General features: G+C 36.0%; 1 protein-coding gene and 2 long non-coding RNA genes across 3 annotated transcripts; all 3 read left to right on the forward strand.

Annotated features, from left to right (window-relative positions):
- On the forward strand, positions 1-2,199 carry LOC136839986 (uncharacterized). The gene is made up of 3 exons (XR_010853490.1): positions 1-154; positions 1,298-1,427; positions 1,789-2,199. It is a non-coding gene; the product is annotated as an uncharacterized lncRNA (long non-coding RNA).
- Positions 2,200-3,971: 1,772 nt separating this feature from the next.
- On the forward strand, positions 3,972-5,732 carry LOC136839985 (venom protein 302-like). The gene is made up of 3 exons (XM_067106260.1): positions 3,972-4,125; positions 4,813-4,942; positions 5,300-5,732. Exons 1-3 carry the CDS (start codon positions 4,073-4,075, stop codon positions 5,426-5,428), a joined length of 312 nt encoding a protein of 103 aa, XP_066962361.1. The 5' UTR covers positions 3,972-4,072; the 3' UTR covers positions 5,429-5,732.
- A 6,466-nt stretch (positions 5,733-12,198) lies between these two features.
- LOC136840482 (uncharacterized) lies at positions 12,199-15,048 on the forward strand. Its single transcript, XR_010853615.1, has 3 exons — positions 12,199-12,293; positions 13,945-14,063; positions 14,735-15,048. It is a non-coding gene; the product is annotated as an uncharacterized lncRNA (long non-coding RNA).
- The last annotated feature ends 2,894 nt before the right edge of the window (positions 15,049-17,942 follow it).

Consider the following 17,942-nt stretch of genomic DNA (forward strand, 5'->3'; position numbering starts at 1 on the left):
ATAAATAAAGAGGCAGCATCATGAGTCTGTCAGTTGCAAGTGTTAGTTGCAAGTTAGGTCGCTTCTGTGCTGTGAAAGGACATATAGACTAAAGGTTGAAGATGGATTTCAAGATTTTGGTTGCAATCGCTTCAGTGTGTTGTCTGATCGGGAGGTAAGTGAGGATGACGAGCCTAAAATGATTTTGAAGGGGTGGGTCTAATTTGAAGGCAAAGGAAACAAGCCTAAAATAATTTTAAAGGTGGGTCTAATTGGAAGGTAAGGAAGACGAGCCTAAAGTCATTTGAAGTCGGTCTAATTGGAAGGTAAAGGAGACGAGCCTAAAATCATTTTAAAGGTTGGTCTAATTTGGAAAGTTAGGCGGCGAGCGTAAAATAATTTTAAAGGGTGTTCTAATTTGGAAGGTAAGGGAGACAGGCCTAAAGTCATTTGAAGAATGGGTCTAATTTCGAAGGCAAGGATGATTAGTCTAAAGTTAACTGAAGGTGGGTGTGATTGGAAGGTAAGGGCGACGAGCCTAAAATAATTTTAAAGGTGGGTCTAATTTGGAAGGCAAGGAAGACGAGCCTAAAATAATTTTAAAGGGGGGTTTAATTGGAAGGTAAGGGAGACGAGCCTAAAATAATTATAAAGGCGGGTCTAATTGGAAGGTAAGGGAGACGAGCCTAAAATAATTTTAAAGGTGGGTTTAATTTGGAAGGCAAGGGAGACGAGCCTAAAATAATTTTAAAGGGGGGTTTAATTGGAAGGTAAGGGAGACGAGCCTAAAATAATTATAAAGGCGGGTCTAATTGGAAGGTAAGGGAGACGAGCCTAAAATAATTTTGAAGGTGGGTCTAATTTGAAAGTTAAGGACGGCGTGCCTAAGATCATTTTTAAGATCATTTTAAGGGTGGTTCTAATTGGAAGGTAAGGGATTTAAAAATATATAATATGGAAGGTAAGGATATATATATATATATATATATATATATATATATATATATATATATATATATATATATATATATATAAACATATATATATATATAATATATATAAACAGGATGAAATTAAAGACATAATGCATTTAAATCAGTATTTATTTTTATCTGTAATTCCTTCATTTTCACATTTGTTCATATTTTTCATTGTTCATGTTGCATTTTCTTGTTGTTCAAAGTCACACTAACTCTTGCAACACCACAGTCATGTTTGTAAACTGTTTGTTTTATCATTTCCTTATTCCTTTCATCTTCATGCAACTCTTTTGCATATTTTTACTCCACGTGTACCCTTTCCTTTTTATCCTTTCCAGTACCCATGCCCTGCGGTGCATCCCTTGCCAGAGAGACGAGGCTCGGTGCCCAAAAGGGAACTTGACCCTGTCTGACTGCCCTTACGGGGTCACTACAGATATTTGCAATTGCTGTGACGCCTGTGCCAAGGTAAACAACCTGGTTAAAATTATTTCTTTGGTAACTTTGATTGACTCCTATGACAAAGAGAGATGTTCTTTAAGGATAGATCATTCATTTTGGGGGTCTATTTTGCAATATATTTTTCTGTCTTATATTTCTGCAATAGCACCCGTACCTAAAATTTTAGGCATTAGGCCTATGGCCTGCTTACAATTTAATTTCTTGGTTTCATTTATGTTATGTTGTATTCGCTCTGTGTTGGATTTCTTCAGAAATATCTGTTCTCCAATTTAAGGCTCTTCTTGAAGTTCCAAAATTCTATACTGGTCTTTAATCGACGACTGTCGAATTCCCAGAATTTACGGAAAGCTTCCTATTCTAATTCCAGGGTCCCGGAGAGAACTGTGGGGGTATTTGGAATAGACGCGGCAAATGTGGCCCTGAATACACATGCGTTCCCGTCGAAGAGGCCAACCCACAGGGACGTTTCTTTGATGGAAAATGCGAGAAGAAGAAGATTTAAAATTGAATGTTGTTTGTGTTGGGCTACACAGGGCTTTACTAAGTCTATATAAGCCATAAGCTACATAGGACATTGCTAAGTCTATATAAGTCTATGAGTCTATGTATAAAAAAGTTTAGATTCAGTTCTTACGAAGTAAGAACACAAGCTTTATTTTTGTGGTAAAACCATGTTTCTGCATGATATAAACTTTCATTTGAAATATATTTAAGTAGTTGTTTATTTGTAATTAAAATAAGACAAAATTACATTAATAAAAGCGCTAATGTGTTTCAAGATTGCCTTTCTTATTGCAGTATACATGAGCCTAGCTGTCGAGGTGAATATTATACATACATACATGCATTCATACATGTATATACACTTTAATGATATGTTGTACCCTAGAATGACTGTCGACAAATAAGAAAATGAATCAGAGAACGACAAAAAAGCAAATAATGTATTAGACAATATTGATCAACAATTCTATAATAATTGTCTTCAGATAAAGAGAATGACCTCATAGGTCCCAGTGCTTGGCCTTTGGCCTAAACTCTATATTCTGTTCTATTCTGTTCTTAAATTAAAGAGCAAGAAAATACAATGCACTCTGTCTGGAGACCCTCCATGATAATTCTGCCCTAAAATGGAAGACTGCAGTGTCTGCAAAAATACTAAACTGAGAAAAATGGTAGATACTGCAGTTTTCCCTTGCCTTAATACTGATTTTTCCAGCCTCTTCATATCGAAGTTCCAGGCACCCCCAAAAGATTGAATCCAGGATTATGAGTCTAAGCTCAGTCTAGGTGAGCCAGTTTGTTATAGGCCTAAGATGAACTAAAGATTGAAAATACTTGCTACTATAATAAAGAATTCCATTTCAACTTGCTCTTAAATATTCAGGAGGAATTGTGCAATATATAATTGATATCTCACAACTAAAGAGCAAAAAAGTGCAACGCACAATCTCTGGGAAACTTCCTTGATAATCATCAACGCCAGTCAGTCGTAAGCAGCCTCCGATTTTCCTTCAGTGGTTCCTTCGCGCGCTAATGAATTCCGTTACGTCATTTCCTAACGGTTGTTTTTCTTTGTTATTTAGGTAATTTATTGAATTTGCACTCTGGAAGTTGTTTGTCCGAGTGGCATTGTCGTTAGCTACTTACAGTAAGTACTGCATTTAACTGAACATTGGAAGTTGGGAGTGAAAGTGCCATTGGAGTTTATAAGTAAAAACTTATCCTAACTTTGGATTTCATAATTCATTAAAAATTCACGATTTGTAATATCCTGTATTGCTTTATCCACTCAGTTAATCAGTATACTATTAAACTCTAGGCCTAGAAGAAGCTGAACTCTAGAAATACACAAGTTTTTGCCTCTGTAACTAATATTCTTTCAAACTTAGGCCGTGATTCGTAGGCCGATGTCTTCAGCCATATTTAGAATACCAGCGTTGCTGTAATCCACCTGCTTACGTCACAACCATAAGTCATGAGGTTCATATATAATGTTCGTGTGTTTGTTGGTTATCGTTCATTCTTACAGTTACTGTATTTGTCTCTGTGTTTTGTGTGGTTTTGTAGATTATATGTATTTATTTATGGGTCTTTTCGTAACACGTAAGCGAAGTCACGTAATGATAACAAGGGTTTTTCCCGTAGCAGAGAGAGAGAGAGAGAGAGAGAGCATTATGTTCCTCCTTCATTGCCAGTTTTTTATCGTTTTCTTGGGTCAGAACGACAGTTTGAACGCAAAATGAAAAACAGGTACTATCTCTAACAATTCCAACTCTTTTCGACATAATTAAACCAGAGATTAAACCAAGAATTAAACCCAAAGTTTTGCTTCCTAATGTTGAGGCGTTTGGTAACCACGACTGCTTGGGTTTACCCCGGCCTATCCTAAAATGTCGCAGAGGCGCATGAATCATTTAGAGTCACTCTCTGTGCTTCGAAGATACCAAAATTGGGCCTTCTGCACCTTCTCTGACTCCTTGGAAGCTGGTTTGTTATGACCCCAATGTTTTTTTGAAGCTGCAAAGAGAATGGATCTATCACAGGTATAAATAACAAGGCAGCATCATGCATCTGTCAGTTGCAAGTTACAGTTTCTCACTGCAGGTCGCTTCTGTGCTGTGACAGGACATACAGATTAAAGGTTTAAGATGGATTTCAAGATTTTGGTTGTAATCGCTTCAGTGTGTTGTCTGATCGGGAGGTAAGTGAGGATGACGGGATTAAAATAATTTCGAAGGGGTGGGTCTAATTTGAAGGCAAGGAAGACGAGCCTAAAATAATTTTAAAGGTGGGTTTAATTGGAAGATAAGGGAGACGAGCCTAAAATAATTTTAAAAGTGGGTCTAATTGCATGGTAAGGAAGACGAGCCTAAAATAATTTCAAAGGTGGGTCTAATTTGGAAGGCAAGGAAGACGAGCCTAAAATAATTTTAAAGGTGGGTCTAATTTGAAAGTTAAGGACGACGTGCCTAAGATCATTTTTAAGATCATTTTAAGGGTGGTTCTAATTGGAAGGTAAGGGAGACGAGTGTAAAATATATATATACATACAAACATACATATATATATGTATATATATGTGTGTATATATATACAGTATATATATATATACATATATATATGTGTGTATATAAACAGGATGAAACTAAAGACTAATGCATTTAAATCAGTATTTATTTTTATCTGTAATTCCTTCATTTTCACATTTGTTCATATTTTTCATTGTTCATGTTGCATTTTCTTGTTGTTCAAAGTTATGCCGGCTCTTGCAACACCTCAGTCATGTTTGTAATCTATTTGTTTATCATTTCCTTATTCCTTTCATCTTCATGCAACTCTTTTGTATATTTTTACTCCACGTGTACCCTTTCCTTTTTATTCTTTCCAGTACCCATGCCCTGCGGTGCATCCCTTGCCAGAGAGACGAGGCTCGGTGCCCAAAAGGGAACTTGACCCTGTCTGACTGCCCTTACGGGGTCACTACAGACGTTTGCAATTGCTGTGACGCCTGTGCCAAGGTAAACAATCTGGTTAAAATTATTTCTTTGGTAACTTTGATTGAGTCTGTGACAAAGAGAGATATTCTTTAAGGATAGATCACTCATTTTGGGGGTCTATTTTGCAATATATTTTTCTGTCATATATTTCTGCAATAGCATCAGTACCTAAAATTTTAGGCACTAGGCCTATGGCCTGCTTACAATTTAGTTTCTTGGTTTCATTTATGTTATGTTGCATTCACTCAGTGGTGGATTTCTTCAGAAATATCTGTTCTCCAATTTAAGGCTCTTCTTGAAGTTCCAAAGTTCTATACTGGTCTTTAATCGACTGTCAATTTCCCAGAATTTACGGAAAGCTTCCTACTCTAATTCCAGGGTCCTGGAGAGAATTGTGGGGGTGCTTGGAATATGCGCGGCAAATGTGGCCCTGAATATACTTGCGTTCCCGTCGAAGAAGCCAACCCACAGGAACATTTCTTCGATGGAAAATGCGAGAAGATTTAAAATTGAATGTTGTTTGTGCTGGGCTATATAGGGCTTTACTAAGTCTATCAAGCCATAAGCTACATAGTGCATTGCTAAGTCTATTAAGCTATAAGCTACATTGGACATTGCTAAGTCTATATAAGTCTATGAGTCTATGTATAAAAAAAGTTTAGATTCAGTTCTTACGATGTAAGAACACAAGGCTTTATTTTTGGTAAATCCATGTTTTTGCATAATATAAACTTTCATTTGAAGTATATTTAAGTTGTTTTGTAATAAAAATAAGACCAAATTACATTATTAAAGTGCTAACGTGTGTCAAGATTGCCTTTGTTATTGTAGTATACATGAGTCTGGCTGGCGAGGTGAATATTATACATACATACATGCATTCATACATGTATATACACTTTAATAATATGTTGTACCCTAGAATGATTGTCGACAAATAAGAAAATGAATCAGAGAACACCAAAAAAGCAAATAATGTATATTAGGCAATATTGATCAACAATTCTGTAACCATTGTCTTCAGCTAAAGAGAATGACCTCATAGGTCCCAGTGCTTGGCCTTTGGCCTAAACTCTATATTCTATTCTGTTCTTAATTTAAAGAGCAACAAAGTGCAATGCACAGTGTCTGGAGACTCTCCATGATAATTCTGCCCCAAAATGGAAGACTGCATTGTCTGCAAAAATACTAAACTGAGAAAAATGGTAGATACTGCAGTTTTCTCTTGCCTTACTACTGAATTTGCAGATACACTGCAAATGGGACCTCCTAAACACTCGTGGAAAGCACTGTAGAATCATCCTGAAACTGCAGTAACTTGTGTATTAGTGTTCCACGAACTCAGTAGGTGGCATATCTCAATTTCGAAAATTTTGCAGATACTGCAGTTTTCCCTTGCCTTACTACTGAATTTGAGATACTGCAAATGGGACCCCGTCAATAAAGCACTGAAAAATCATTCTGAAACTGCCCAATGGTGGCAGTTTTCCTTGCCTGACCACAGATTTTGCAGATACTGCAAATGGGACCCCCTAAGCACTCGTGGAAAGTGGAAAGTATTGAAAAACCATTCTGAAATTTCGGTAACTTGTGTATTTTGTGCTTCACTAGCCCAGTAGGTGGCATATCTCAATTTCAAAAATTTTGCAGACACTGCAGTTTTCCATTTTAGGGCAGAATTATCGCCTCCACTTTGCTTTCCAGTAGTTCCTCCACGCGCCAATGAATTCCGTTATGCCATTTCCCAACGGTTTGTTTTCTTTTTATTTATGTAATTCATAACTGAATTTGCACTGTAGGAGTTTGTTTATCTGAGTGGCATTGTCGTCATCTGCTTAAGTACTGGATTTTACTGAACATTGGAAGCTGAGAGGAAAGTGTCATTGGAGTTATGAGTTAAAACTGGTTCTTTGTGACTTTGGACTTCATATTTCATTAAAAGCTCACGATTTATGTTTCCTGCATTGTCTAATCTACTCAATTAGTCAATATGCCATTATACTCTAGGCCTAGAAGAAGCTGGGCTCTAGAACAACACGAGTTTTAAGTCCATAACCACTATTCACTCACAGCAAGGTGGTGATTCATAGGCCGATGTCTTCAGCAACATTAGAAATATTTCATAATTCATGCAAAACCTCACGATTTGTATTTCCCGCTGTGTTTTATCCACTCAGTTAATCAGTGTACTATTAGCCTATAGCCCTAGAACGAGCTGAACTCTAGAAAAGCACAAGTTTTTGCTTAAGTGAGTAATTTTCACTCTTGGGTCGTATGATTCATAGGCCGATGTCTTCAGCCATGTTTGAAATATTCCAGCGTTGCTGTAAGAAACTGCTTACGTCATAACTTACGTCATAAGGTTCATATATGACGTTCGTGTGTTTGTTGGCTATCGTCCATTCTTACAGTTACTTCGTTTCTGTATTTCGTCTGGTTTTGTCGATACGTCCCGCTAAGCCTTTTCGTATGATGTAAGCGAAGCCTAGTACTAATAATAACAAGGTTTTGTCCGTGACAAGGAGAGAGAGAGAGAGAGAGAGAGAGAGAGAGAGAGAGAGATCATATTTCTCCATCATCACGAGTCTGTCGTCGTATTTCTTAAAGTCAAATGCCTCTTTAATCCCTAATAAGCAATATAATTTCTACTCGTTTCGACGGAATCAAACCAAAATTCAACCAGAATCTTCTTCCCGGTGTTGAGGCGTTTGGTAACCACGACTATCAGTACCCAGGTTTGCCCAGGCTCACCCAGGTTTACCTTGAAATGCCCCAGGGGGAAACAGGAATCACTTAGACTCACTCTCTGTACTTCGAAGATACCAAACTGAGCCTTCTTCGCCTTCTCTGACTCCCTGAAAGCTGGTTTGTCCTGACTGCAATTATTTTTTTTATTCTTTTTTCATATTGCAAGATGACGGATCTATTACAGGTATAAGTAACGAAGCGTCGTCATGCGTCTGTCAGTTGTTGCGAGTGTTAGCTGCAAGTTGCAACCTCGCTGTAAGTGGTTTCTGTGCTCTGACAGGACAGATAGACTGAAGGTTTACGATGGAGCTCAAGATTTTGGTTGTCACAGTGTCTGTGTGTTGTCTCATTGGGAGGTAAGGCCGACGAACCTAATGTACTTTGAAGGGGTGAATCCAGCCCTAAAGTAATTTGGAGGAGTGAATCCAGACCTAAAGTAATTTTGAAGTGGTGAATCCAAAACTAAAGTAATTCTGAAGTGGGTGAATCTAAACCTAATGTAATTTGAAGGGGGAATCGAGGCCTAAAATAATTTTGAAGAGGTGAACCCAAAACTAAAGTAATTTTGAAGTGGGTGAATCTAAACCTAATGTAATTTGAAGGGGTGAATCCAGGCCTAAAGTAATTTGAAGGAATGACTCCAAAACTAAAGTAATTTTGAAGGTGTGAATCCAGATCTAAAGTAATTTGAAGGAGTGAATCCAACACTAATTTTGAAGGGGTGACTCCAGACCTAAAGTAATTTTGAAGCGGTGAATCCAAAACTAAAGTAATTTTGAAGTGGTGAATCCAGACCTAAAGTAATTTTGAAGAGGTGAATCCAAAACTAAAGCAATTTTGAAGGGGTGAATCCAAACCTAAAGTAATTTGTAGGAGTGAATCCAGACCTAAAATGAAGTGAAGTGGATGCATCCAGACCTAAAGTAATTCGAAGGAGTGGATCCAATCCTAAAGTAATTTGAAGGAGTGGATCCAATCCTAAACTAATTGGAAGGAGTGGATCCAATCCTAAACTAATTGGAAGGAGTGGATCCAGTCCTAAAGTAATTTGAAGGGGTGAATCCAACCCTAAAGTAATTTGAAGGGGTGAATTCAGACCTAAAGTAATTTGAAGGGGTGAATTCAGACCTAAAAGTAATTTGAAGGGTGAATTCAGTAAAAATAATTGAAGGGACCTAAAATGGGAAACCTAGACCTAAAATGAAGTGAAGTGGGTGATCTAGACCTAAATTAATTTTGAAGGGTGATTCTAGACCTACAGTAATTTAAAGTGGTATATATATATATATATATATATATATATATTAGTGTGTTTTGTATATTCATATATTTTCTTAATATTCATGAAGACAATAACAGCATCTCTGCTTATTGGTATGTTTCGTTGTTTATAATCATTTCAACTCTTGCCATACCTCAGTTATGCTTTTAACCTAATTATATGTCTTTACTCTTCATACATTTCTTTCCAGTATTTTATCTCCTCCTCATGTACCCTTTCCTCCTTATTCTTTTCAGTGCCATTGCCCTGTCGTGTGACCCCTGCCAGAATGATGCCTCTCAGTGCCCAAGAGGGAACTTAACCCAGTCCGACTGCCCTTACGGGGTCACTAAAGACATCTGTAATTGCTGTGATGCCTGTGCCAAGGTAAGCAACCTGGTGAAGTTCATTTTTTAGCAATTTTGAATGAATCTACAGCAAAGAGACTGTAAGAATCTGTACAATAGCGTCGGTACCTAGGCCTATGGCCAGCTTACAATTTCGTTTCTTGGTTGTGAGTGGTTATATTTATGGTATGTTGTAATATACAACGGAGTCTCTGGTTGTAAATGATTTTTCAGTTAGCTGGGAGCAGCTCTACAATAGCATCTGCGCTTGAAATTTTCGGCTATAGGCCTATGACCAGCTTAAAATTTCATTTCTTGATTGATTTAAGAAGTTTCACTTTTGTTATGCTGTAATATAATGTATCTAATATACAATTGGTCTATTATTATAACTGAGTTTTCAGTCATATGATATATTTCAGCAGTAACGTCAGTTCTCAAAGTTTGAGGCACTAGGCCTATGATTGGCTTATAGTTTGATTTCTGGGTTATAAGGTGTTCTATTTATGTTATATTGTAAAATACAATCGGTCTATTATTGCAATAGATTTTGCAGTCAGATGAGATGTTTCTTGCAAGGATGTCATTTCATAGAATTTTGGGCGCTAGGCCTATGACCAGGATACAGTTCCATTTGAAGTAATGATGATTAATGTTAACGAAATAATTTAACATAAAGGATATTCTTTTTTAAGTTAATTTTAGACGAATTCGCTGAACTATGTACCAAGTGTCAATTAGGCTATCAGATGGAACCAAGGTATTGTATTTTCAAAATCTGTTTTTCGTTTGCGGAAATAAACTTAAAATCTGACGACTTCAGACTTTAAAAGTAAAATATTTAGCTGCTAAACGATTATCAAATTTTTAAAACACACACACACTCGCACACACAAATTTGAGAACAAAGAAATCCACATAGGTCTATACTTTCCGAGATTCACGCTTCCTGCCTCCCTCATCACTCAGTGGCAGCTCTCTTAAAAAATATCTGTTCTCCAATTTAAGGTTTTACTTCAAGTTCCAAAGTTCTATGCTGATATTTTATCAACGACTGTCAAATTCCCAGAATTTACGGAAAGCTTCCTATTCTAATTCCAGGGTCCCTTACCTTACCTTCAGACCTTACACCTTCAAGGCCCCCAGGTCCCCAGTGTGAGGCACCTTGCGAGAGTTGCTAACGCATCTGGTATATTTTGCACTTCCAGTCTTGACTGGGATGCATTTTAGATATTTGTCGGCTTATTCTTGAACACATCTACGCTCACGTTATGTTCCCGCCGAGCTGGTAGCGCAAGTCGGCGCGCAGTGGTGGATTAATGTCCTGTGTGCTTTCCCTTAATTTTCCTGGTATAGTTTTGGCACTATTAATCTACCTCATTGCTCTTTTTGAAAATGCGAATTCCTTCTATCTGAAATTACCATGTTTAAAAATAAATTTAAGAATGTAGTCTTTCCCAGTAGTGGTCCTTAACTTTTCTATTCTAGCAAAATGACCTTTTGTACAATTTGTGCAATATCCTTTGGAAAATTAAAGAAAACGTACGTAAATGTACTGACAATTTTCTATTTTTGGTAAAAATTATTTAGAACATTTAACTTTTGAACATCACACCGGGTTCTTGTTGCAGAAGAAGAATGTTCCAGGATTTAAATAAATAATTTGATGTACTATTAACTAAAGTAATTCTTGAAGCTAAAACTACTGAGTCCTTATTTACAAAACTGTAAACACTGAAACACATATTACATTCAGTGTCAGTTTAAATAATTTAATAACATTATGAAAGAGAAAAGCTCTAAAGTGAGACTCTTCCAAGTTACAAAGCTCTAATATATTTTCGTGACTCAACCAATAACGGAAAAAATGAAAGAAAAGTAGAAAGTACTGTATCCACAACTGTGTTTGCCAGGGAGTGATGTACTATTAAATAAAGTAGTTAAAAACAGGAACCAGTTTAAATAATTCAATAAGAGAACCAGGAACCAGGAACCTGGGCTACATAGGGCATTACCAAGTCTATATAAGCCATAAGCTACATAGAGCATTACTAAGTCTATATAAGCCATAAGCTACATAGGCCATTGCTAAATCTATATTCTATAAGTCTATGTATAAAAAAAAAGTTTAGACTCAGCTCTTACGATGTAAGAACATAAAGCTTTATTTTTGTGATAAATCCATGTTTCTGCATGGCATAAACTTTTATTTTAAATTAATTTAAGAATAAATATTTGTTTATAATAAAAATAATAAAAATAAGGCAAAAAAAAAAAACTTAAAAATGTTAACGTGTGTCATTACTGCCTATGTTATCGTAGTACACGAGTCTAGCTGGCGAGGTGAATATTATAAATACATACGTGCATTCATACATGTATACAATTTAATACGTTATATACCTAGAATAATTGTCGATGAATAAGAAAATGAAACGGGGGACATTAACAAGGTATAAAATTGTATTGCGAATGCAGTAGTGTATTTGCTAGACGAGACAGATCTACGTGATCTCAGTTTACGTCCCTGAATGCAGGGAAGAAAGATATATAAAGAAAGCAGAGCTTCAACAGCACTATGAGAAAAATTTAATATGTGGAAGAAAATTTATTTTTTAGCAAGTAAAATATAAAAGAAAGCACTTCTACGTTTAATGTAGATGAAACGAAGAGAAAGAATCAGAGAGACGAACTAGAGCGAAAACATCAGATTCGCCATATCAGGACAAAGAGGAATCAATAGCTAAAACCTTGTTGTAAATAGAGTCATATAAAGATAATATGAAGACTATGGAAGAATTCATCGACAAAGTGCTGTACAATAGAGAATATATATCAAAACAAGCTAAATCCAAGGCAAGATTTAAAGAGCAAGAGAGCCGTTCCATAGGTAAACCCTTCTTATTACTACTAATAATAATGACAACATGTCAGTGTTCACGATGGAGAGAAAAATGCATTTAATACTTTCCCTAATCATTACAAGTCATGGAGTCTTAAACATCAGCTTTTACAGGTAATTAAAGTAATTTCTTTTTGAATATAAATCTTGTGATAAATTAATTAAGTTTATTCGTTAAATTAGAGCCTAAATGATGCTTAATGTCTGGGATACCACATTCGAAGACAACGAATACGTAAATTAATTATTAATTAATACATATAATTGGGGTGGTATGCACAGTAGGAAACATCGTTATTTTTGGGGTCCAGAGGGGGCCAGAATGCCACTCCAGCCAAGTCAGGTCACGGCGCCCTAAGTTAGGTTAGGGAAATAAGGACCGGTTAGGTCAGGGCACGACGTTCTGGGAAAGGTTAGGTTAAGGTTGTTTTGGTCAGGTCATAGGCGTATCCAAGGTCAGACCACGTGTCTGAATGGTAATTTAGCCCTGCTGATATGTTTCTAATATTCAGTGTTACAGGGGGGTTGAGGGGAAATGCCCCCAACCAGGTCAGGGTAGGGAAGTAAGGTCAGATTAGGTCAGGGCACAGTTTTCTATCTGAACGGTAATTTAGTCCTGCCGACCTGTTTCTAATATTCAGTGTTAACAGGTGGAGCCTAACCAGTCCAGATTAGGTCAGGGGCACAGTTTTCTATTTGAATGATAGCCTGCTTTTCTGTTCTAATATTCATTTATTTACAGGGGGTGAGGGAAATGCCCCCTAACCAGGGGTAGGGGAAGTAAAGGTCAGATTGGGTCAGGGCACAGCTTTCTAGGAAGGTTAGGTTTGGCTCATTTTCACCGGTGTTCTCTCCTCTAGCCTGACAGTGAGGAGAACAATCGCCATCAGCTTACCTCACGTGGTGCACTGTAGGCATTACTTAAGGTACTTTGCAGCGACCCTTCGGCCCCTAGCTGCAACCCCTTTCATTCCTTTTACTGTACCTTTGTTCATATTCTCTTTCTTCCATTTTACTTTCCTCCACCCTCTCCTAACAGTTGTTTCGTAATGCAACTGCATAAGGTTTTCGTCCTGTTACACCCCTCAAACCTCCTCTACTCTCAACTTTTCCTTTCAGCGCTGAATGACCTCATAGGTCCCAGTGCTTGGCCTGTGGCCTAAATCTTATATTCCTGTATTCCTCACTCCTAGTCCAGTCTCCCTACTCTGGTCTGTGTGATCTATTATAAGTAATGGGTTTATATGAACAATTAAATTTGTTTTTAATAAAAAATTTAGTGATAATGCAATCAGGCCTAATGGCGGTAGGTCAGTGGGATCGTTAGCAACTCACAAGTCAAGAGTCCCAGGTTCATGCCTGACTCAGGCGCCAATTACTGTATTCTGCATATTTTCAGTCGCTTATCATTGACCTTTCCCTTGCTTCTTTCGGCCATCAGCAGCCTTTTAACGTTTAAATTGAAGCTGTTGAACAAAATCTTGAAGTTAAATATAGCCTAGAATTTAGTAGGCTTATTCTATCAGTGTTTAGAGCTGATTTTAGAAGAAAAGAATGACTCACAAGGTATCATTAACTTTTTATATGTTGATCTTCAAAGTGTCAGTTTTTGTACAATGAAAACTCAAATATACAGATTATAAGAACGTGCTTGGGAGCCTAGAGTGGTTACCAATGAATAGGCTTATTCAGTGTAAAAGTAATAATAATCATAAAACTTATTGTGATTTTGGGCAGTAATACTTAATGCCATTACTTTTTGCAGCCGTTGGTGAGATTCTGCCAGAGTAGGCCTAGATGATGGATCAGCGCAGTCATCGGGGACCAAGGCTTCTACACTTTACGGTAGAATTATGGTTATGCAGTAAGAATGGAATGCGTAAGGTAAGCTAGTACTTTTGATCAGTTTTTTTTACTGGTAGCCTAGATGTAGAATGACCTTTGAAAAGTTAGCAACTTAGTCCTTGCCTATTCTTGATTACTAACAATTGCAATACTTTTCCAACTGTTTGCTATCATTTTTGGAAATAAGTTTGTCAACTGTCTCTGAAAGCTGTGATAATTTTACCCTGTCTTGCATCAGTTACATTTATCAGTGCCGTTTTAGGTTTACAGACTAAAATGTAGCATTTTTCACCCAAGCTCTTGCATCAATTGATACATTAAATTTGTCGAGGATATTCCTGTGTTTTAATTTTTTATGTGGTTTTATATTTTGTAAATATCTGAGATACACTTGGTCTTTCTCTCTCAACATATTGAATAACAGGAAAACTTTTCCAGTTTTCTTGCCGTAAGTTGACATTTGTAAATACATTACTTGTGTTCATTTTATTACTTAAAAACTGTAGTCTTATAAATGATTCTCAAGCTCAATACTATATGTACACTGTAGTTTATAAACCAGTTTGATAATGAGTACCTTCCTGCAACTTCATTAATTATGGCATAGAGATTGATAGGTTAGGTTTTCTTTTGAATACATGTCTTAGTTATTCAGATTTTTCTTTTAATTAGGATAGTCCATGGTGTTAATAATTTCAGTATTTTTACAGCATGGCACGTGATATTGGACTTGCACATCGTCTTGCTCATTGTATAACAGGCAACTGTTGCTATATAATTCAGGTTGGTTCCTCAACAACAGACTGTAAATCAGTCTATCCAATGACCTCACCGTAACATGTGTTTAATAGGGGACTCTTTCTAACAAGTGAAAAATTAAAAAGGATTAACCATAAAAGAACTCAACACTACTCTTGAACACTTTTTTGTTATAATTGTATACATAATTACACCTTAAAGAAAATATATATATAATGAAATAGAAAAGGAATAGGGATGAATAGAAGCAGAAGGAACTTTTGCACAGTCATAAGCTGTCCACTAAGCACCAGAGCATTTATATATCATAGGCAATAAGTAACTGTACCATACACATACTCACAATTAAAGTATGAAATAATTTAAACAAAAGAAAGTTAATTAATGAAAGAAACCCCAAAGATTGCAAATGGAACACATTGTATAAGCAATCACTTCTCTTCATGGTCAGTTGTATAGCAACAGTTGCCTGTATACGGGTCAAGTACTGTTACGGAGATCAACAGTCCACAAACAAACTAGGATGGAAGTTTTTTCCTCCACAGGAAAATAGTATGAAAAATGTTTTTGATGCCTTCAAGGTCAGTAGATTTTGCTTTTGTTCACAAAATGATACAGTATATGATTATATTTATTGGAACTTGTACATTTGCTTGTCATTGAAGTTTTGTCATGCTTTTTTTATACAAGATAGAGATAAACTACAAGTTGTTTACTTAGAATGACCTAAGAAATTTTCATATTGACTTCCTAAGGGTTTCAAACAAGGAAGGATACTGGATTAATGTAACTCTGATTTGATCTCAGTAAGTCTTATATGATCCAGCCAAATATAGACCTTTTGTACTTTTTAAAATTTTATTTACAATAAAATAATAGAACATTTTTTACATGAACAAGTCCTGTATATTTATATTTTTATTTGTTCTTAGAGCAATAATTTTGTTTCAGGATTTTGTGGGGAACTGTTCAGGGAAGGACCAACCTCAGCTAGACCCCATCAAGGACAGACACACAACAGCTAGATTCAACTAAAGCAGAAGACTGAATTTTATAAAGAGGGCTAGATTACCATCTCACTTGCTAGAGGTTGCAGGGATTTATTTAATGAGTAAGTTTCATGCAGTTCTTTTATGCTATACATGCATTGGGTAATGTTTTTTCTTCTACTTAACACAGTAGTGAAGAGGTTATTCTCGTACTATTGTTGATATGGTTACTATTGATAAATTTCTTTGTTAGTACGATATTTATACTAACTGATTCTGTGTTAATCTCAAGCTCTTCTCTCATTTTACTGTAAATTGGTTGTAGTTTATGATATGTTTTGGTGTCCTTAGAATACTTAATAGTGGTTAGTTATCATTAGTGTTTCCTCAGTGGACTGGTTGAATAAATATATTTAATCTGTTTTATTAGAAAGAAAAATAAAATTTGAATAATAAATTTAAATGAGTTTTTACATATAATTATTTTTGAAACATTTCTAAATATATTACTGAAAACGTCTTTCGTCTTTTTGATTGAAGATTTCTGCCACAAAGTTTAGGCCTCCCTTACACTACAGCAAGATGCATCATCATTTTGTTTACCTCCACAAAGGAGGTTATGAGTTTTGGCTTTGGTTTGTTGCATGTTAGCAGAATTATACAAAAAACGTTCTCTGTAATTTCCCAAAAATGTGACCATAGCCAGGTCTTGTGACTGGTAACAAGTGATTAGATTGTGGGAGGGGTAGGGGTGTGACATCTTGGAAAGGTGGAACCATTTCACGGGTGGATTACTCAGCCTGTGCCTCTGTGTGATGTGTACGTACAGCATGCATGCATGGTGTGTATGTAAGTAAATATACGTTTTGTCTAGATTGCTTTTAAAAGATGGTAATGTTCATCTCATATGATTTTACCTTTCTTCAGGAAACTAGGGTATGCATTTGGATAAGGTTGATGGCCTTGTAATATATTTCTCACAAAAGTTCCTTCATTTTGTAATCATTAGGGATGGGTTGTTTCCACTGACCAAGAGATACAGTAAAGATTGGATGAAAGTGTGAATGTGTTATAAAGAATGCAGATTACAAGAGGCTCAAGGGTTCCTGTAGTCATTCAATTCCTTTTCATAGTTGTTTATGGTGAAATGATTAGGGTGTACAGATATATAAAATAGATACCAGTTGACAAATCAAGTTGGAGAATTAGTGTTATGCATGAGATGATATTCTGTTTTGTAAGTCATCTTAAATGATATTTTGTAACAGGTATTTTGAACATTTTTTCATAAGTAATGTGTCTGCAAATATATCATTATGCAGGTAGTGGCTTGTGGGAAAGAAGTGTGTAGTGTGCTGAAGTCTTAGGAATCTAGCCAAATTAATTACCTTAAGTTGAGAGTTTGGAGAATATTTTGCACTAATTCCGAAGCATATCATGTTCGACCATTTTTATTGAGATGTATTAAAATTACGTGGTTTTTAAGCGCATGTGAATAGAGATTTCCTCATTACAGGAATGCCAGTAACAGGAATTATTTGCTGAAGTGCCTTTATGATTAGGTGCCTTATTCATCTCTGCAGTAGATGTCGAGAAATCTGAAAACTTAAGAGAATAATGACATTCTGCTATGTACTTCTTATTTGCAGTATAGAAGCACAGTTTTTATAACCAGTTTTATACAGTCTTTCTTGAGAGATTCTGTAGCAAAATCTATATTTCTATACATTTAGATCAATTCATTTATTTGTTTTGCTTACTTTCCATGGCAGTTTCTGTGTAAGAAATGTTCAGTATTAATTAACTATAATTGAAAAAATACTGTACTTTTGTATAGTATTTAGTTTGTTTAAGGTTAGCTCATAAAATTAGCACTTTGTGCAAGGTCACTGACCCTATACAGGTCATATAATGGACATTTTTATGTTTATTGACCAAGTTTATTGCTTAGTTGTTTGACTAATTGGTTCAGTACATTTTACACAGAATCTGAGATTCCATTTGGTCCAACTCCAGTGTAGATTTGTATAATTTACCTAAGAAGAACCCCATCTGGCATTCTGTACTTCATGTTACTTTAAACTTTATATTTTGTCTTTATAGCGTTGTTAACAGGCCGAAAACAATTTACTTTTTTAAAAAAAGAGGCTCTTGTTTAATTGAAAGTACA

The sequence above is a fragment of the Macrobrachium rosenbergii genome, chromosome 7 (genome assembly GCF_040412425.1).
Source record: "Macrobrachium rosenbergii isolate ZJJX-2024 chromosome 7, ASM4041242v1, whole genome shotgun sequence".
In the NCBI taxonomy this organism is placed as follows: Eukaryota; Metazoa; Arthropoda; class Malacostraca; order Decapoda; family Palaemonidae; genus Macrobrachium; species Macrobrachium rosenbergii.